Here is a 20175-nt window from a genome sequence, read left to right as displayed (position 1 = left end):
CACTGTCCGGCTGCGGTGACCTATTTGCTCTGTCCACTTTCACCCAACCTGAATCGTTCTTACTGTAGCCCCCTTGTCGGGGACGTGGTGAGGCTCTTGGGTCGGCTGGCAAATTAGTACATCCCATCTCTACAAGGAATTTCCAGGAGCCTTCTGGTTTTTGTAGTCTCCTTGACTTATCTCCTACTGTGACCTGGAGCCCGAAGGGGTACAACCATCTGTAACACAACCCTTCCTTCTGTAGATAGGAGGTAACCGCCTCAAAGTCGCTTCGCTTTTGGAGGGGCTGCTTAGCAAGATCTTGAAAGACCTGTGGCTTGCAATTCTTCCATTGTATCTCTCCTAGAGCCCGTGTTTTCTTCCATATCATTTCTTTCACTGAGAACTCATGGTAGCACACAATGATGTCTCTGGATAGATTCCCTCTCTGAGGTCCAAGGCTCCTGTGCGCGCTTTCAGTTTTTATATTCACGGTTCCATGGTCCTCAGCTGCTTCGTTTCCAGTTTGCAAGATAAATGCGCTGAATTCCTTCACCACCGCCACTGTGTCTTTAAATTGCTCCTCTTCCGGTACTCCCTTAATCCGTAAGTTACACCTCCGTGTTCTATTTTTTAAATCCTCAATTGCCCGCACCAATTCTGCCCACAATTGCTGTTCCGTCGCAAGTCCCGATTGCAGATTTCCAACCTCCTCCCCCATCGCCTCCACCTTCTCTTCTGTCATAGCCAGTCGCCCTCCGATCTCTTTCACCTCAGCATGTAGTTCCATAACTGCCGTCTGAATGCTCTTTCTGGTCGTGATGAGCTCCGCTTTCATCTCCTTAAACCAGCGGGAGATGTCTGTAGCATTCACCGCTGTTTCGCTCGCTTCTGCCGGGTCGGGGTCCATTTCCGATTCAGAGTCCTCAGGCGCCATTTTCGCTCCGCGCGTTGCGTTTTTCCACTGCTTTGGCGAAATCAGCTGTTTTCTTCAGGGATTTGAGCTCTTTATTTCAGACTCCAGCGGAGCTCCGATACTAAGCGGCCATTTACCAGCGCTGACGTCACTTCCTCCTAGATCCTCGCTCTTGTCCTACACAGACCCTGCTTGAATACCTTCTGCACTTGTCAGAGTCTAGTCTTAAGACCAACTCCGTAAGAGTTCATCTTAGTGCAATTAGTGCTTTCCATTATCGTGTAGAGGGTAAGCCTATCTCTGGACAGCCTTTAGTTGTTTGCTTCATGAGAGGTTTGCTTTTGTCAAAGCCCCCTGTCAAACCTCCGCCAGTGTCATGGGATCTCAATGTCATTCTCACCCAGCTGATGAAACCTCCTTTTGAGCCACTGAATTCCTGCCATCTGAAGTACTTGACCTGGAAGGTCATTTTCTTGGTGGCTGTTACTTCAGCTCGTAGAGTCAGTGAGCTCCAAGCCTTGGTAGCCCATACACATATACTAAATTTCATCATAACCGAGTAGTCCTAAGTTCTTGGCGAAGGTGGTGTCGGAGTTCCATCTGAACCAGTCAATTGTCTTGCCAACATTCTTTCCCCGTCCTCATACCCCGCCCTGCTGAACATCATTGCACACATTGGACTGCAAGCGAGCATTGGCCTTCTATCTGGAGCGGACAAACCCATTCAGACAGTCCGCCCAAATGTTTGTTTCTTTTGATCCGAGCAGAAGGGGAGTGGCTGTCGGGAAACGCTCCATTTCAAATTGGCTAGCAGATTGCATTTCCTTCACTTATGCCGAAGCTGGGCTGACTCTTGAGGGTCATGTCACGGCTCATAGTGTTAGAGCCATGGCGGCGTCAGTGGCCCACTTGAAGTCAGCCACTATTGAATAGATTTGCAAGGCTGCAACGTGGTCATCTGTCTACACATTCACATCTCATTACTGCCTTCAGCAAGATACCCGACGCGACAGTCGGTTCGGGCAGTCGGCGCTGCAGAATCTGTTTGGGGTCTAGAATCCAACTCCACCCCCCTAGGCCCATTTTTGTTCTGTTCCAGGCTGCACTCTCAGTTAGTTGTTATTTTTCAGGTCAATATATGTTATGTCCTCGCCGTTGCGAAGCCCAATTGATCCTGTTTGTTGTTTTGAGTGAGCCTGGGGGCTAGGGATACCCATCAGTGAGAACAAGCAGCCTGCTTGTCCTGGGAGAAAGCGAAGTTCCATATCATCAAGCTGATCAATCCATAGACTGGTGGGTTGTGTCCATCTACCAGCAGGTGGAGATAGAGAGCAAACTTTTGCCTCCCTATATGTGGTCATGTGCTGCCGGAAACTCCTCAGTATGTTCTCTATCTCAGCAGGTGGTGGTCACACACAGCAGCAGCTCTGGCTAGGCCTCCAAGCCTAATCCTTAGGTTTTGTTGAGGCCTGGGGTTGAGGGCTCTTTTGAGCAAGTGCAAACCTGGTGGTGCCAGGTCCCTCCTTTTCTCCCCCCTCCCGCTGGCTCCGTTTAAAAAAAAAAAAAAAAAAAAAAAATTTTTAAACGTCTTTAAAGGCGTTTAATTCGACGTTTCTTTAAACGTTCATTGCAGCTACTCACTGGGACACCAGTTCGTTACAGCTCGGAGCGGCAAGCAGGTAATTTTACCTTTTTATAGCGGGCAGGGGGTTCCCCGATTCTTCTCCTCGTGGCAATGGCGTCGGAGGGCGAGGGCGCAAAGGGTCGCTCCCCGGATCGCTGGAGCGTTTCTAGAGGGGATGCGGGGGTTTTACAACCTGATTCGCCCTTGATGGGTGATAGTTTAGTGACCGATGAATATCCCGGTCGTTCCTCTGGCGTGGCGGTTTTTTCCCGCCATAAACGCCCATCCCCCGCTCCTCGCCTCCGCCATCTTGGCCGGCCACGCGGCTCGGACGGCTTCTTCGGGGCCGCCCTTGAGGTTGGAGACATTAATGCCATGAACGCCCTTAATTTGGGCGACGGCACAAAAGCGGCTAAAGTTAAGCGCCGTTCTTCCCGCGCGGCTCCTTCACGGAGTTTCGCACCGGACGCCATTTTGGATGCGCAGCATGTCTCTCCCCCGCTATTTCGAGCGCCGGTTGAGAGTGCGTCTAGGGCTGTTGCCCAGGCTGCGGAAGTGCACAGTCTGGGGGGTTTCTCCCCCGAGTTTGTTTTTGCTGCTGCATCAGGCTTTCCTCATGCAAACGCTGCCCCTGCTCCCTCTTCTGATAAAGAGGTTGAGGTTCCCAGAGGTAAACGCCCTCGGGTTGATTTCCAGGCCTTGGAGGACTTTTGTCTCCTCCGATGTAGATGAGGGCAGCGTGTCTGAGGTCTCCCAACGATCCTTTGCGGATTCCTTGGAGGAGATAGATCCCCGCTCGGCTGGAGCGGATGACCCCTCTGCAGCGCGGCTTTTTAGCCCAGAGGATTTGCCCAACCTGTTGTTACAGGCCATGGACACTTTGAAGATTTCCTCTCCGGAGGACGTCTCTCCCTCAGCCCCTGTTGGCTCTGCCATTATGCTGGGGACGAAGACGCCCGCCTAGAACCTTCCACGTGCATGATGCCATGCACACCTTAATTGCGGCTCAATGGGATGTCCCGGAAACGAGCCTTAAAGTGGCTAGGGCTATGTCCCGCCTCTATCCTTTGGCTGTGAGTGAACGTGAGGCCTATCTGTGGCCTACCGTGGATTCTTTAATCACTGCGGTGACTAAGAAAACGGCGTTGCCGGTGGAAGGTGGCACGGCCCTAAAGGACGCCCAAGACAGAGGATGGAGGCGGCCTTAAGGTCGTCCTTTGAGGCAGCTGCTTTAAGTTTGCAGGCCTCAGTTTGCGGCTCCTATGTGGCCAGGGCGTGCCGGACATATGTGCAGCGGGCTTCCCCCTCGGATCATTCCTTGAGGGCTGATTGGCCGGCCCTGGAATCGGGCTTAGCCTATTTGGCAGACTTGCTGTATGATGTCTGGAGAGCCTCAGCTAAAGGCATGGCTCAGACAGTCTCTGCGCGGCGGTGGCTTTGGCTGAAACATTGGTCTTGCTGACCACGCCTCTAAATCCGCCTGGCTAGATTGCCTTTAAAGGCAAGCTGCTCTTTGGGTCGAGCTGGACAAAATCGTGACCGATCTCGGCACGTCTAAGGGCAAGAAATTACCAGAGGTCAGGGCTCGGGTTAGTACTCGTCCCGATACCTCCAGGAGGGACGGTTGCAGGAAGCCACTCGTACCCGCCAGGGGGCAAGTCGGGTTCCTCTGCCCCCTCTTCCTTCAAGAGGAATTTCTCCCCCCAAGCAGCATTCCTTTCGCAGAGACCGCCGTCCCGGAGGTGCTCCCTCCGGTCCTCCCCCAGGGTCTCGTACCCAATGACGGGGCCTTGGTCCACGCCCCAGTGCAGATTGGAGGACGGCTGTCCTCGTTTCTGGGCGAGTGGACCACTATAACTTCAGACGCGTGGGTGCTGGAAGTCATCAGAGACGGCTACAAGCTAGAGTTCTGCCAACCCTTAAGAGACGGGTTTGTACTCTCTCCCTGCAAGTCTCCGTTCAAGCTGTGGTAGTGCAGCCAGACCTTGGACAACCTGATCCGCCTGGGTGCGGTCGTTCCGGTGCCAAAAAATCAGATTGGCAAGGGACGTTACTCCATTTACTTTGTGGTTCCAAAGAAAGGACGGTTCTGTCCGCCTATCCTCGACCTCAAAGTGGTCAATCAGGCCTGGAAAGTGAGGCACTTTCGCATGGAGACTCTCCGCTCTGTTATAGCGGCAGTGAAGGCAGGAGAGTTCTTGGCTTCCTTGGACCATCAAGGAAGCGTACCTGCATATTCCCATCTGGCCTCCTCTCCAACGCTTTCTGCGTTTTACAGTCCTGGACGACACTTCCAGTTCAGAGCCCTCCCTTTCGGGTTGGCTACTGCCTCCGCGGACCTTTTCCAAAGTAATGGGGGTCATAGCGGCCTTCCTGCTAAAGGAAGGAGTACAAGTCCATCCTTATCTGGACGACTGGTTGATCCGAGCCCCCTCTTATGCAGAGTGCGGCAAAGCTATGGACCGGGTAATTGCTCTTTTGAGCTCCCTGGGATGGATCATCAACTGGAAGAAGAGCCAGCTGCGCCCGACTCAGTTCCTGGTGTATCTGGGAGTTCGATTCGACACCCAAGTGGGCAGAGTGTTCCTGCCAGACAATCGGATTGTCAAGCTTCAGGCTCAGGTGGACTAGTTCCTAGTAGCCTCTCCTATTCGGGCTTGGGACTACGTGCAGCTGTTGGGCTCTATGACGGCCACGATGGAAGTAGTGCCCTGGGCCAGGGCTCATATGAGACCACTACAGCTATCTCTGCTGCTGCGCTGGACTCCGATGTCGGAGGATTATGCTGTGCGCCTTCCCGTGGACCCAGCAGTGCGCAAGGCGCTGAGCGGGTGGACGCAGACAGACAAGTTGTCTGCAGGATTGCCTCTGGTGACCCCGGAGTGGATTGTCGTCACGACAGACGCCCTCTTTGATGGGCTGGGGAGCCACTGCTTGGGAAGGACAGCGCAGGGGCTCTAGTCTCCTGCAGAGGCAAGTGGTCTATCAACCTCCTGGAACTCAGAGCCATTCGGTTGGTGTTATTGGAGTTCATCCCGGTACTGGTGTTGAAGCCAGTACGGGTCCTGTCGGACAATGCCACGGCTGGGCCTATATCAACCGCCAGGGAGGTGCCAAGAGCGCCCCTCTAGCCAAGGAGGCTATGAGTCTTTGCCAGTGGGCGGAAGCGAACCTGGAGCAGCTTTCAGCGGCCCACATTGCCGGAGTCATGAATGTCAAGGCGGACTTTCTCAGTCGCCATACCTTGGAGCCCGGAGAGTGGCAACTATCTGCTCAGGCGTTCTTGGGACATCACGAAGCGCTGGGGCCAGCCGAGCCTAGATCTGATGGCGTCATCGGCCATGGCCAAGTGCCGCGCTTTTTCAGCAGAGGACGGGACCCTCGATCCCTGGGAGTAGATGCTCTTCTCCAACAGTGGCCGACACAAGAGCTCCTCTATGTGTTCCCGCCCTGGCCCATGTTGGGCAGGGTGCTAGACCGGGTGGCAAAGCATCCCGGCAGGGTAATCCTGGTGGGTCCGGATTGGCCCAGACGTCCTGGTATGCGGACTTGTTCAGGCTCTCAGTCGACGATCCTCTGCGGCTGTCAGTGGAGCAGGGCCTGTTACATCAGGGGTCCCGTGGTGATGGAGGATCCCTCCCCCTTTGGTCTTACGGCCTGGCTATTGAGCGGCAGCGTCTGAGGAAGAAGGGCTTCTCAGACAAGGTCATCGCCACTATGCTGAGAGCGAGGAAGCGCTCCTACTTACTACTGCTTACGCCAGGGTTTGGCATTATCTTTGCAGCATGGTGTGAAGCAGGCTCACTTTCTCCCTTCACTGCTCCAATTTCTTCAGTGTTGGCGTTCCTGCAAGAAGGTCTGGAGAAAGGCCTGTCGCTCAGTTCCCTTAAAGTCCAGGTAGCGGCTCTGGCTTGCTTCAGGGGCCGCCTGAAGGGTGTTTCCCTGGCTTCGCAGCCAGATGTGGTGCGCTTTCTCAAGGGAGTTAATCACCTGCGCCCTCCTCTGCACTCAGTGGTGCCTGCGTGGAATCTCAACCTGGTGCTAAGAGCATTGCAGAAGCCGCCTTTGGAACCCTTGTCGAGGGCATCTCTGAAAGACCTGACGTTGAAAGCAGTCTTTTTGGTGGCTATCACTTCAGCCAGAAGAGTTTCCGAGCTCCAGGCGCTCTCATGTCGAGAGCCTTTTCTGCAGTTCACTGAGGCAGGAGTGACTATTCGCACAGTGCCTTCCTTCCTGCCCAAGATTGGTTCTCGCTTCCATGTGAATCAGCAGCTCTGTCTCCCTTCCTTTCGTAGGGAGGACTACCCAAAGGAGTACTCTGCTCTTAAATATCTGGATGTGAGACGAGTCATCATCAGATACTTGGAAGTGACCAATGATTTCCGGAAATCGGATCATCTATTTGTCCTGTTTGCAGGTCCTCGTAAGGGTCTGCAGGCTGCTAAGCCTACAGTGGCAAGATGGGTCAAGGAAGCCATTGCAGCGGCTTATGTGGCCGCGGGGAAGGTTGCCGCCTATCCAGCTGAAGGCTCACTCCACGAGAGCTCAGGCGGCCTCGATGGCAGAGGCCGGATCCGTCTCCTTGGAAGAGATATGCAAGGCGGCAACTTGGGCTTCGGCTCATACATTCTCCAAGCATTACCGTTTGACTGTGGCTGCACGGGCGGAGGCCCGGTTTGGAGCTTCAGTGTTGAGGTCAGGGATTTCTATGTCCCGCCCTGGGTGAGTACTGCTTCGGTACATCCCACCAGTCTATGGATTGATCAGCTTGATGATATGGAAGGTAAAATTATGTATAATCATACCTGATAATTTTCTTTCCATTAATCATAGCTGATCAATCCATAGCCCCTCCCAGATATCTGTACTGTTTATATTCTGGTTGAATTTTAGGTTCAAGTTTAGCCTTCAGTTACTTCAGGAGGACTTCGTGTTCAAGTTCTTCTTTCACTTGGATTCTTCAAGAGTTGAGACGAGTTTGTGTTACAGTGAGCTGCTGCATTCCTCTCCCCTCCGTTTTACGGGGCTGGATTGAGACATAAATTCTGCCGGCACTCCCTCCCGCTTCGTGCGGCTGTAGGGCAGCTTTGTACCCCTCCCGCTTCGGCGGTGTTAGGGTCAGTCAGCTCCTCCCGCAGTTGCGGTTGCAGGATAAGCCAGATCCCCCCGCATCGGCGGGTGTGGTGTCCCTCCCCCGCTCCGCGGGGATGAGCTGGACGGATTCCCCTCCCCACTTGTGTGGGGATGAGCTGGGTTAATTCCCCTCCCCCGTTTCGGCGGTGGTGAGCTGGGCAGAGTGTCCCTTCGTGGGTGTAATTCTCTAAGTGCTGAGTCCTGCGGATGGAGCTTTGATATCGACATACTGAGGAGTTTTCGGCAGCACATGACCACATATAGGGAGGCAAAAGTTTGCTCTCTATCTCCACCTGCTGGTAGATGGACACAACCCACCAGTCTATGGATTGATCAGCTATGATTAATGGAAAGAAAATTATCAGGTATGATTATACATAATTTTACCTTACTTACCTGTAGCAGGTATTCTCCGAGGACAGCAGACTGATTGTTCTCACCAACCCGCCCACCTCCCCTGTGGAGTTGTGTCTTCCCTTGTCTTTGCTTTGTAATTTGACTGAGGCACGTTCGCGCTATGGGCGGGAAGACGGTCGCGCAGGCGTGGTGTGTGCGCATGCGCGCTAGCAAGCTTTGTTGCTAGGAAGATCTCCGATCCTGGGGCTGCCGTCGGACGTCACCCATATGTGAGAACAATCAGCCTGCTGTCTTCGGAGAATACCTGCTACAGGTAAGTAACTTCGCTGTCTCTACTCAACACCTGCTGAAGAGTACAAAAGAAATGCCACACTGGGAAAAGACCAAGGGTCCATTGAGCCCAGCATCCTGTCTACGACAGAATGCTGGGAGTATTCCTACCTTATAACATTCCCTAGATATAAAGACTTCCTTCCACCATGCAGTTACGTTTGAAACGTAAACTTATATTACAGCTTTTAAAATGTTTTTTAATTTTGATTTATATAAAGATACCACAACATAGAAAAATTCCAGTTTTCTTCAGTATCAGTATAGCTACTAGATCTGCTTCTGTAATATTACCAATATCTCCTTTTTATTTTGAATTCTCAGGACCAAAGCATTCACTGACTCAGATTTCTCAGGCCATGCTTGATCTGTGTGATGAGAAGTTAAGAGAGGTAAGTGCAGTGCTCTTAGAAAGTTAGATACACTAGTTTTATTAGTGACTTGACAGTACATGCAATTCCTTCTGCATACAGTTCATATGGTAATATCATGAACATGCTCTTCTCAAAAAATATAAAACATGACTAATAAATGTGACCAAAATACCAATTGGATCAATCTAAAAATCTTTGTTCTTATCTAAAATTCAATACTTTCCAGTTTTATAGCACCATATGGATTCCACTGGGTTCCATTAAACATGGCGTGCAATCTCTTCCTTTTTATCCCTACCTCACTTCCTGTTTGTTGTTCAAATAAACTTTATTTGTTGCAACCAACAGTCACCTATGAAAAAAACTCTTCTTCTGTTTGTAACTGATAAATCCATTATTTCTCTCTCTGTGACAAAAATTTGGTGATTCATCACATTCTTTCCAACGTGATCTATTGCACAAGAACGCAGCATAGAGCAGGAATGTTGTTTCTCCAAACTGTACATCACCATGGGTGGTACTTTTCTTTCTTTTTAAACAACTCCTATGTTCTGTTAACTGAACCTTCAGTGGTCATGTTGTTTGTCCAACATACACCATTGGACATGGGCAAGAAATCACTTATATAATCTGAATTGCAAGTTATATTCTATTTCATTTGGAATATTTTCTTTGTCACAGGATCTGTAAACCACATTTGTACCTCCTCCATATTCTGGCAAAGTTTGCAATTTCCACAAATCATATGTTATCCCTTAACTGTGTCAACCTCTCTGTTGATTTTTTTCAATATCAGACGGACTCAATAATTCCTTAAGATTAGAGTTCTATTGAAGGCATTTCTCAGTTTAGTATTGTTGAACGCCGATTCATTAATCATAATGTGCCAATGTTCCCTTAAAATGTTCAAAACCCGTCTATCCTGGGTGAATACTTTAAGACACAATTGTCCTCATTTCAGCTCTAGTTGAAGATTGTTCAAAATGCTTATGAAAGAACTAAATATTTGAACAGAGACTTGTTATTTGAAAGATCAGCTAGAGTTGACGTGATGAGGACAATTAATTGTGTCTTAAAGTATTTACCCAGGATAGACAGGTTTTGAACATTTTAAGGAAACATTGGCACGTTATGATTAATGAATTGGCATTCAACAATACTAATCTGAGAATTGCCTTCAATAGAACTCTAATCTTAAGGAGTTGTTGAGTCCGTCTGATATTGAAAAATCAACAGAGAGGATGACCATGGTTGAGGGATAACATATGAATTCTGGAAATTGCAAAGTTTGTGAGAATATGGAGGAAATACACACATGGTTTACAGATCCTGTGACAAAAAATTCCGGTTGAAAAACAATACAACGTGCAATTCAAATTATGCTTTCTTGCCCATGTCCAACAGTGTATGTTGGACAAACAACACGACCACTGAAAGTCTGGTTAACAGAAAATAGAAGTTGTTTAAAAAAAAAAAAAGAGAGAGATTACGTGACACCTAAAACAGGAGCGGAGGTAGCCTGCTCGGCTTCTGGGTCTCTCTACTAAAAACATCCACGCACTCTGTATATTTTTGCCAGATAGAGGATGAAATTGTACTAGTTCTTAGCTGTTCCTGTGGGCTTTGTTGGGGTGGAACTTTGAAAGGTACTGTGTTTGCTATGGCATCAAAGCAGCCTCAGAAAGAAAATAAGCAATGCTGCAGGGAGCACCAACCAAGATGGTGGCTTAAATGGTCCCACCGAGTCCTTCGGTAAGTTCATCCTGGATTTCGGAACTCAGGTTCGAGCGGTGGTGGAAGCTGTGCGTGAAGCAAAATTGCAGCAATTGCAGAGTAGAACAGAGACTGCCCATGAACACCTAGACAGTGTGGATTTGGAATTAGATGAGTTGGAAGAAAAGGCCCAGTGTGCATGTCATGAGGTCGATCAACTTAGACACACAGTCCAACAATTGGAATGCAAAAATTTGCATCTGAGGGCCTAGCTGAGTCCTTGCCAGAAGCAGAACTCGTGAAAACCTTGGAGGTTTGGATCCCACAGTCTTTCAATTTGGACTGTTTGGCAGATCCTTTTAAAATCAAGTGGGTGTGTAGGCTTGGCTCTAGGAGCAACAATGTTTCGTGTCCTCGTATGGTTGCTTTTAGGGTTCACCACTTTACACAGAAGCAAGCTATCCTGCAGGCCGGCAAAAGTGCGTAATCAGCACAAAGCATTTGCTCCCTAATGCAATAAGCTCTATAAGTGGAGGATTTCCAGTGCTTTACTTTATCCGGCGAGACTACAGATTACTGTTGGGGGTCAGACAAATTCTTTTCTCTCTGTGGAGGTAGCGCAGACTCTTGTACACCATCTCCTAGCTGCTGCAGGCACTTAGATAGCTGCCTGTTTGAAGGTTGGATCTTTTGGTATTGATAATTGTTCTGATACTTATTGCTCTTTGACCCCTTTCTCTTAGCAACACTTACTATTAAAGGCATTACTTCAGCCCAACTAGATGGCAGACTTACCATTTCACCCTAATTCTGTCTTCTCATGTTAGCTTGATGGAGCTTTGTGGTTTTCCTATACTGTTTTTGAGGTCTTTTGGGTGTTTCGGGCATATTATGTTAGGTGTTGGGGATATGTGGCTTTATTAGATGTCTTGTGGTGTTTTGGGTATTTTTGTGTTAGGGGGAGTTTACATGATAGTTCCCATGTAATATGAGACAATAATTTGGGGGATGGGGTGGGATAAAAGGGCCAGCCTTTTGATGTTTTCCTTTTCACGATCATATTTGTTTGTACTCTTAATTGAATATATTGTAATGAATAAAACAGATTTAAACATAAAAAAAGAGAGAAGCAGCACCCATGGTAATGCGCTGTTTGGAGAAATAACATTCCTTCTCTGTGCTGCGTTGCTGTGCAATAGATCATGTTGGAGAGAATGTGACAAATTGCCAAAATGTTTTGTCACAGAGAGAGCAATATAGGATTTATCAGTTACAAACAGAAGAACTACATGGTCTAAATGCCAAAATAGAATGGAAGAGTTTTTTTATAGGTAATTGTGGGTTGCAACAAATAAAGTTTATTTGAACAACAGGAAGTGAGGGTAGGGATAGATGAAAAGGAAGAGATTCCGCAACTGTGTTTAATGGAACCCAGTGACACCATATGTCTAAATGGTGCTATAAAACTGGCAAATACTGAATTTTAGATAAGAACAAAGATTTTTAGATTGATCCAATTGGTATTTTTGTCACATTTATATTTTTTGAGAAGAGCATGTTTATGATATTATCTTTTGTTTTTAGAAAACAAGCATTCTACCTTGACACAGCCGAATGGTGATACAGTTCATATGGTGATATATCTAGTTGCAGTTGGTAATTTTGAAAAACAATTCTTGCAACCAATTTTCTAGCTCTTGTAACCATTCTGTTAACCTAACAACTGCACCAAGAAAAGGAGATGCTGCAGAGTGCATAAGGAAATGTTGGAGATTGAGAGTGTCAAAGAGAATTAAGCCAGTGGGAAGACAGTTTTCACCTTACAATGTATAGAGACATCCAGTAGAACTGAATTTTTTTGATTGTAGAAAAGAGAGAAAGATGGAAAACAAAGGAACATGAAAGGAAAAGAAAAGGAGTTGGTGAACTAATAAAACAGTAATGAGAGGGAGAAAGGGAAGAAACAGGGAGGGAGAGGAGGATAAAAGAAAAAGTGAGGAAGATGAGAGGGAAAGAATGAGAAAGATGTGGAGAGTGCTTGCGAGAAGAGACTTGAAGAAAGAAAGAGGATGCAGAGAGGAAAGAAATAGGAAAGGTTGAGGAAGGAGGGGCAGGATGATATAATAAAGTCAAATCTTAGTGTAAAGTATTTTCTCCGAGGACAAGCAGGTTGCTTTTTCTCACTGATGGGTGACATCTGACGGCAGCCTCAGAATCGGAGATCTTCCTAGCACCAAAGTTTGCTAGCCCTCGCGCGCACATGCACGCACTGCACATGCGCGACTGCCTTCCCGCCCGTAGCGCAATTGTGCTCCTCAGTCTCTTTTTTTTCCGCGGCTCAGGACGACTGTTTTCGGATGTTCTATGCCTCAGAGAGAGCCCTCGCCGTGTTTTTCGCTGCTTTTTGCCACTCTTCGGTTTCTTTTTCTGAGCGAGTTCGCTTGTGTTCTTTCTTTAAAAAAAAAAAAAAAAGTTTACTTTCCTGTATTGTTTTAGTTTTTTCCCGTAAGTTTCCTTTCATTGTCATGAGCGGCCATTTTGGCCGCCCGTACGGGTTTTTCCCCAGTTTTGGTGCCTTTTTTCGGCATCATTGTGAATTTTGACTTCGCCGGCATGATTTTTCCGCCCATGTCCTTGAAGCCTGCCAGCGGCTTCAAGAAGTGCACGCGGTGCAACCGGACGATCTCGCTCACTGATCGGCACATTTCGTGTCTTCAGTGTCTGGGGGCTGGTTATTGCCCCGACGCCTGCACTTTGTGTCTTCAACTGAAGAAGAGGACCCAGGCGGTGAGATTGGCTCAGTGGAACTTTTTGTTCGGAGCCCCGTCCGGTACTTCGACGTCGAAGGCGCCAGCGGTACCGAGGTGTTCGATGGTATCTATGTCGGCATCGGAGAATGCATCAACATCAGGTGCTCAGGTGATTGCTGTCCAGAGACCCTCCCATGCTGGTAGCAGTGAGCCATCGAGTGGGCTCCACCTGCCTCGAGGGCTCCTGCGGTACAGGCCCCCTGGGACCGACCTCTTTCGGACCCGGCCCCGAGGAGACGTGTGGATTCCACGTCTTCCTCGTCGGTATTGGGAGGTACCGGTGACGTGCTTCGAGCGAAGGCGAAGAAGCTCCGTCATCGGTCACCTTCCCGTCATGGTACCGAGAGCTCCGCGACCCTGAAGGAGTCTGCACCCGTGAAGCGTCGACGCCAGGAGGACCACTCACCCTCCATACAGGAGGTGTCAACGCACTCTTCTCCGGACAGCCCAGTACCGCCTCCTCGCCCAGGCGGATTCTGACTTCGTCGCCTGTACCGTCCCCACTGCCTTGCTCGACAGACACTCTAGACGAGCGCCTCAGAGCCATTCTTCCAGAGATCCTGGAAGGGCTGATGCGACCATCTGTTCCGGTACCGCTGGTGCTTGCGTCGTCGGTACCGTTGAGAGACGCGGCGGTTGGCTTCCCCGCCCGTGGTGAGGACTGGATGCCGGTACCGCTTGCGGCATCGGTTTCTGCTGCCACCCAAGTTGACTCCCCGTCAACGTCGCTGGAGGGAGCTTCATCGCCGACGGCGCGGGAGTCTTCTTCTCGGCATCACCATCAATGTCATAGTTCCTCGGCGTCGAGACAGGCCCGGATTCGGACTGAAGTCAGGGAACTTGTGTCTGATACCGAGGGGGAGGCCTCGTGGGAGGCAGAGGAAGACCCGAGATATTTCTCTGATGAGGAGTCTTGTGGTCTTCCTTCTGATCATACTCCTTCGCCAGAGAGAAAACTTTCTCCCCCTGAGAGTCTGTCTTTCTCTTCCTTTGTACGGGAAATGTCTACGGCCATTCCCTTCCCAGTGGTTACTGAGGATGAGCCCAGGGCCGAGATGTTCGAGGTCCTGGACTATCCTTTGCCACCTAAGGAGTCGTCCACTGTTCCCCTGCATAATGTCCTCAAACAGACATTGCTGGCGAACTGGACAAAACCATTAACTAATCCCTCCATCCCCAAAAAGATTGAGTCCCAGTATCGGATCCACAGAGACCCATTTGCCCCATGACTCTGGCGTTGTGGACTCCGCTCTCAAGAGGGCCAAGAGTTCTCGGGATTACGCCTCGGCGCCCACAGGGCGGGAGTCTAGAACTCAGGACTCTTTTGGGAGGAAGGCCTACCATTCTGCTATGCTTGTGTCCAAGATCCAGTCCTACCAGCTCTACACGAGCATCCACTTGTGCAACAATGTGAGGCAGCTGACTGACTTGGTCGATAAGCTTCCTCGGAGCAGGCCAAGCCTTTTCAGGAGGTGTTCAGGCAGCTGAAGGCGTGTTGCAAATTCCTGTCCAGGGATGCTTATGACACTTTTGATGTTGCGTCCAGGGCCGCTGCTCAAGGTATAGTGATGCGCAGACTCATGGCTGCGTGCCTCTGACCTGGAAAATAGAGTCCAGCAGCGGATTGCGGATGCTCCTTGCTGGGGGGATAACATTTTTGGCAAGAAGGTTGAACAGGTGGTAGAGCAGCTCCACCAGCGGGACACCGCATTCGACAAACTCTCCCACCGGACGCCTTCAGCATAAACCTCTTCAGGTAGACGCTTTTATGGGGGAAGGAGGAATGTTCCCTATGCTTCTAATAGGCGTAGGTACAATCCACCTTCTCGCCAGCCTGCTCAGGCTAAGCCCCAGCGCGCTCATTCACGTCAACAGCGTGTGCCTCAACAGGCCCCCTGCAGCTCCCCAGCAAGGGACGGGCTTTTGACTGGCTCCAGGCGAGCATAGCCGACATAAAAGTGTCCATGCCGGACGACCTACCGGTTGGGGGGAGGTTAAAATTTTTTCACCAAAGGTGGCCTTTTGTAACCTCCTACCGGTGGGTTCTTTAAATAGTCCGGCTGGGATACCCCCTCAATTTGATATCAAAACCTCCAAATTGCCCTCCGGGAGCTCAGTCCTTCAGCTTCCAGCATAGGCAGGCACTTGCAGAGGAACTCTCCGCCCTTCTCAGCGCCAATGCGGTTGAACCCGTGCCACCGGGGCAGGAAGGGCTGGGATTCTATTCCAGGTATTTTCTTGTGCAGAAGAAAATGGGGGATGCGTCCCATCCTAGACCTAAGGGCCCTGAACATATATCTGGTCCGAGAAAAGTTCAGGATGCTTTCCCTGGGCACCCTTCTTCCCATTATTCAGGAAAACAATTGGCTATGCTCTCTGGACTTAAAGGATGATTATACAGACATCCCAATACTGCCAGGTCACAGGCAGTATCTTCGATTCTGTCTGGGAACGCAGCACTTTCAATATTGTGTACTGCCCTTTGGTCTCACCTCTGCGCCCAGGGTGTTTACCAAATGCCTGGCGGTGGTAGCGGCGTCGCTGCGCAGATTGGGAGTGCATGTGTTCCCTTATCTCGACGATTGGCTGGTGAAGAACACCTTGCAGGCAGGAGCTCTACAGTCCAAGCAGATGGCTATTCAACTCCTGGAGCTACTAGGGTTTGTGATAAATTATCCAAAGACCCACCTTTTTCCAGTTCAAAGACTAGAATTCATAGGAGCTCTGCTGGATTACGAGACTGCTCATGCCTACCTCCCCGAGGCGAGGGCAGACAACCTTCTGTCTCTTGTTTCCTGGGTCCGAGCATCTCATCAGATCACAGCTCGGCAGATGTTGAGATTGCTCGGCCACATGGCCTCCACAGTTCATGTGACTCCCATGGCCCGTCTTCACATGAGATCAGTTGAATGGACCCTAGCTTCCCAGTGGTTTCAAGCTACCGGGGATCTGGAGGATGCGATCCAGCTGACCACGGGGTTTCTCCAATCCCTACATTGGTGGACAATTCGATCCAATTTGACCTTGGGACGTCCCTTTCATATTCCTCAGCCACAAAAAGAGCTGACAACGGATGTGTGTCTCCTCAGGTGGGGAGCCCATGTCGATGGGCTTCACACTCAAGGACATTGGTCCCTCCAGGAAACCGGTTTTCATATCAATCTCCTGGAGTTGCGAGCAGTCTGGAATGCTCTGAAGGCTTTCAGAGATCGGCTGTCCACAGTGGCGTTCCTAGGCTGCCTGTCACCCGGGGCAGATCGCCGATGTGCCCCCCCCCCCGGGTGCAGCACAGCCCCCCCCCCCCACACTGGCGAAATTACACCCCGGGTGCATTTTTACCTGCTGGGGGGGTGCCGCGCGCCTGTCGACCGAGTCCGCTCGTTCCCTCCCCTCTCCCCCGGAACAGGAAGTAACCTGTTCCGCGCAGAGGGAGCAGCAGGGAGGGAACGAGCAGACTCGGCCAACAGGCGTGCGGCACCCCCCCAGTGGCGTGCACCTGGGGCGGACCGCCCCCCCCCCCCCCTTGGTACGCCACTGGCTGTCCAATCAAATCACAAGGTCCCTCAGTTCTGTTCCAGACTTCAGGCCCATGACAGGCTAGCATCGGATGCCTTTCTCCTTTATTGGGGGAAGGGTCTTCTGTATGCCTATCCTCCCTTACCTTTGATGGGGAAGACTTTGCTGAAACTCAAGCAGGATCGCGGGACCCTGATTCTGATTGCGCCCTTCTGGCCGCGCCAGATCTGAGTTGTCCTCCGAAGAACCGTGGAGATTGGAGTGTTTTCCAATCCTCATAACTCAGAACGAGGGGGCGCTTCTGCATCCCAGCCTCCAGTCCCTGGCTGTCACGGCCTGGATGTTGAGAGCATAGACTTTGCCTCCTTGGGTCTGTCGGAGGGTGTCTCCCGAGTCCTGCTTGCTTCCAGAAAAGATTCCACTAAAAAGAGTTACTCTTTTAAATGGAGGAGGTTTGTCGTCTGGTGTGACAGCAAGGCCCTAGATCCTCGCTCATGTCCTACACAGACCCTGCTTGAATACCTTCTGCACTTGTCAGAGTCTGATCTTAAGACCAACTCTGTAAGAGTTCATCGTAGTGCAATTAATGCTTTCCATTATCGTGTAGAGGGGTAAGCTATCTCTGGACAGCCTTAGTTCGCTTCATGAGAGGTTTGCTTTTTGTCCAAAGCCCCCTGTCAAACCTTCGCCAGTGTCATGGATCTCAATGTCATTCTCACCCAGCTGATGAAACCTCCTTTTGAGCCCCATCTGAATTCCTGCCATCTGAAGTACTTGACATGGAAGGTCATTTTCTTGGGGGCTGTTACTTCAGCTCGTAGAGTCAGTGAGCTCCAAGCCTTTGGTAGCCCATGCTCCCATATACTAATTTCATCCTAACCGAGTAGTCCTCCGCCACTCACCCTAAGTTCTTGCCAAGGTGGTGGCGGAGTTCCATCTGAACCAGCTCATTGTCTTGCCAACATTCTTTCCCCTTCTCATACCCGCACTGCTGAACGTCAGTTGCACACATTGGACTGCAAGCGGCATTGGCCTTCTATCTGGAGCGGACAAACCCATTCAGACAGTCCGCCCAATGTTTGTTTCTTTTGATCCCAACAGAAGGGGAGTGTCTGTCGGGAAATGCACCATCTCTAATTGGCTAGCAGATTGCATTTTCTTCACTTACGCCGAAGCTGGGCTGACTCTTGAGGGTCATGTCACGGCTCATAGTGTTAGAGCCATGGCAGCGTCAGTGGCCCACTTGAAGTCAGCCACTATTGAAGAGATTTGCAAGGCTGCGATGTGGTCATCTGTCCACACATTCACATCTCAATACTGCCTACAGCAGGATACCTGACGCGACAGTCGGTTCGGGCAGTCGGTGCTGTAGAATCTGTTTGGGGTTTAGAATCCAACTCCACCCCCTTAGGCCCATTTTTATTCTGTTCCAGGCTGCACTCTCAGTTAGCTGGTTTTTGTTTAGGTCAAACTCAGTTATGGTCCTCGCCGTTGCGAGGCACAATGACCAATGATTTTGTTTTGAGTGGGCCTGGGGGCTAGGGATACCCATATGTGAGAACAAGCAGCCTGCTTGTCCTGGGAGAAAGCGAAGTTACTTACCTGTAGCATGTATTCTCCGAGGACAGCAGGCTGATTGTTCTCACAAACCTGCCCACCTCCCCTTTGGAGTTGTGTCTTTCCTTGTCTTTGCTTTCTACTTGACTGAGGAGCGTGCTCGCGCTACGGGCTGGAAGACGGTCGCGCATGCGCGGTGCGTGCGAGGGCTAGCAAACTTTGTTGCTAGGAAGATCTCCGATTCTGAGGCTGCCATTGGATGTCACCCATCAGTGAGAACAATCAGCCTGCTGTCCTCGGAGAATACCTGCTACAGGTAAGTAACTTTGCTTAATGGCATTTTATGGTCAATGCTTTTAGCCTCTGAGTTTCAGCTGACTAAAGCTTCTGTATGGTGCACCAGCTTCTCCAAGACAATGTGAATGACCTTTACCTTTAAAGAAAAAATTGAGTCTTTATATGGTGTGCTGTAATTTGTTGCAAGTTCAGAGTATTTATCAGGGGTAATTCTTATTTCACTAACCTCTTGCTCTCATTTCATCTGTGTGTATTAACTGGATTTAGACAAGCTTAACTCACATAAATATTGGGTTGACTATGGTAGCAGAAAATGGGAACATCATGGTTAAAAATTGCTGCTTTCAACTAGAATATGTGTAACAGAATTCACTGAATTATAAGTACTGCCTGGTGTTATCTGGTGAGACTTCATAAGAAAATTCAAGAGACTGAAGGAACATATATCCTGATTGTTTTTCTGCTGACCTTTCCAGATATTGACCAGCAGGCTGTGAGATCTGCTGGACATGCCAGGAGTATGATTTATTTTCACTAGCCTTGTCAATACAGCACCTGATGTGTGTTTGGGGAAGGGGGAGGGGGGGCATTTCAGACTGTCCAGATTAAGACAAAGTATCTGTGTGCATTTTGCCTGTAGTTCCTAACACTTGGATGTTTTTCTGCCATAATGGAACAAAGCAAAACTGTCCAAGACTAAAATTAAGACTAAGTAACAAAAAAATGCCCTAAATGACCAGATGACCACTTGAGGAATAAAGGAATGACCCCCCCTCCTTACTCCCCCAGTGGTCACTGACCCCCTTTCACTTCCTAAAGATGTGAAAGAAAGAATACATACCAGACATTATGATAGCCTCAGATGTTTTGGCCAGTCGTAGGTCACTGGAGTAGCCTAGTGGTTGGTACAGTGCAGTGTGGAGAAGGAGGCCCAGGCCAATATCCCACTTGAACTGTTACACTTGTGGTGGAAAGTGTGAGCCCTCCAAAACCCACCAAAAGCCTACTGTATCTACATATAGGTGACACCTGCAGCCTTAAGGGCTATTGTAGTGGTGTATAGTTGGGTACATTAAGTTTTTGGTGGGTTTTGGAGGGCAAACCATAGAATACAAGGGGGTAAGGGTGAGATGTGTATGTGGGACCTTTTATGTGAAGTGCACTGCAGCTCCCCTTAGGGTGCTCATTGCTCCATTGGGATGTCTTTGTGGCCAATCTGCTAGGAATTCTGACTTCTACTACATCCCAATGGCTTGATTTTGTGCGTTTTTCACTTGGACATTTTTTTATTTTTATTTTTTAAATGGTGCAAAAAGATAGACACACTGAGTTTAGCAACATCTAGACAAAAGCCATTTTCGAAACAAAAAGATACATGTTTTGCTGTTTCGAAAATCGCTCCATCCACCACTTGAATTTTGAATGTTTTCAGCAAATGTCCAAAGTCGAATTTAAATGTCATAATGAAAATGCCCCTCTTAATAATTTAAGATTAATTTATAGTAATATAGTAGATGACGGCAGAAAAAGACCTGTCTTTTTCAGGGCACAGACCGTATAAGTCTGCCC

At 49.5% G+C, this 20175-nt stretch overlaps 1 protein-coding gene across 1 annotated transcript in view; it reads left to right on the top strand.

The window, feature by feature from the left end:
* TAF1 (TATA-box binding protein associated factor 1) overlaps positions 1–20175 on the top strand; it is a 493091-nt gene that overhangs the window by 346883 nt on the left and 126033 nt on the right. The window contains 1 exon segment of the mRNA XM_030210565.1: positions 8664–8731. Within this exon segment, the coding sequence (XP_030066425.1) occupies positions 8664–8731 (68 nt within the window).

Source organism: Microcaecilia unicolor, chromosome 7, assembly GCF_901765095.1.
Source record: "Microcaecilia unicolor chromosome 7, aMicUni1.1, whole genome shotgun sequence".
NCBI lineage: Eukaryota > Metazoa > Chordata > Amphibia > Gymnophiona > Siphonopidae > Microcaecilia > Microcaecilia unicolor.
Note: the sequence above shows the minus strand (reverse complement) of the source record. Positions and strands in the feature narration are given on the sequence as shown.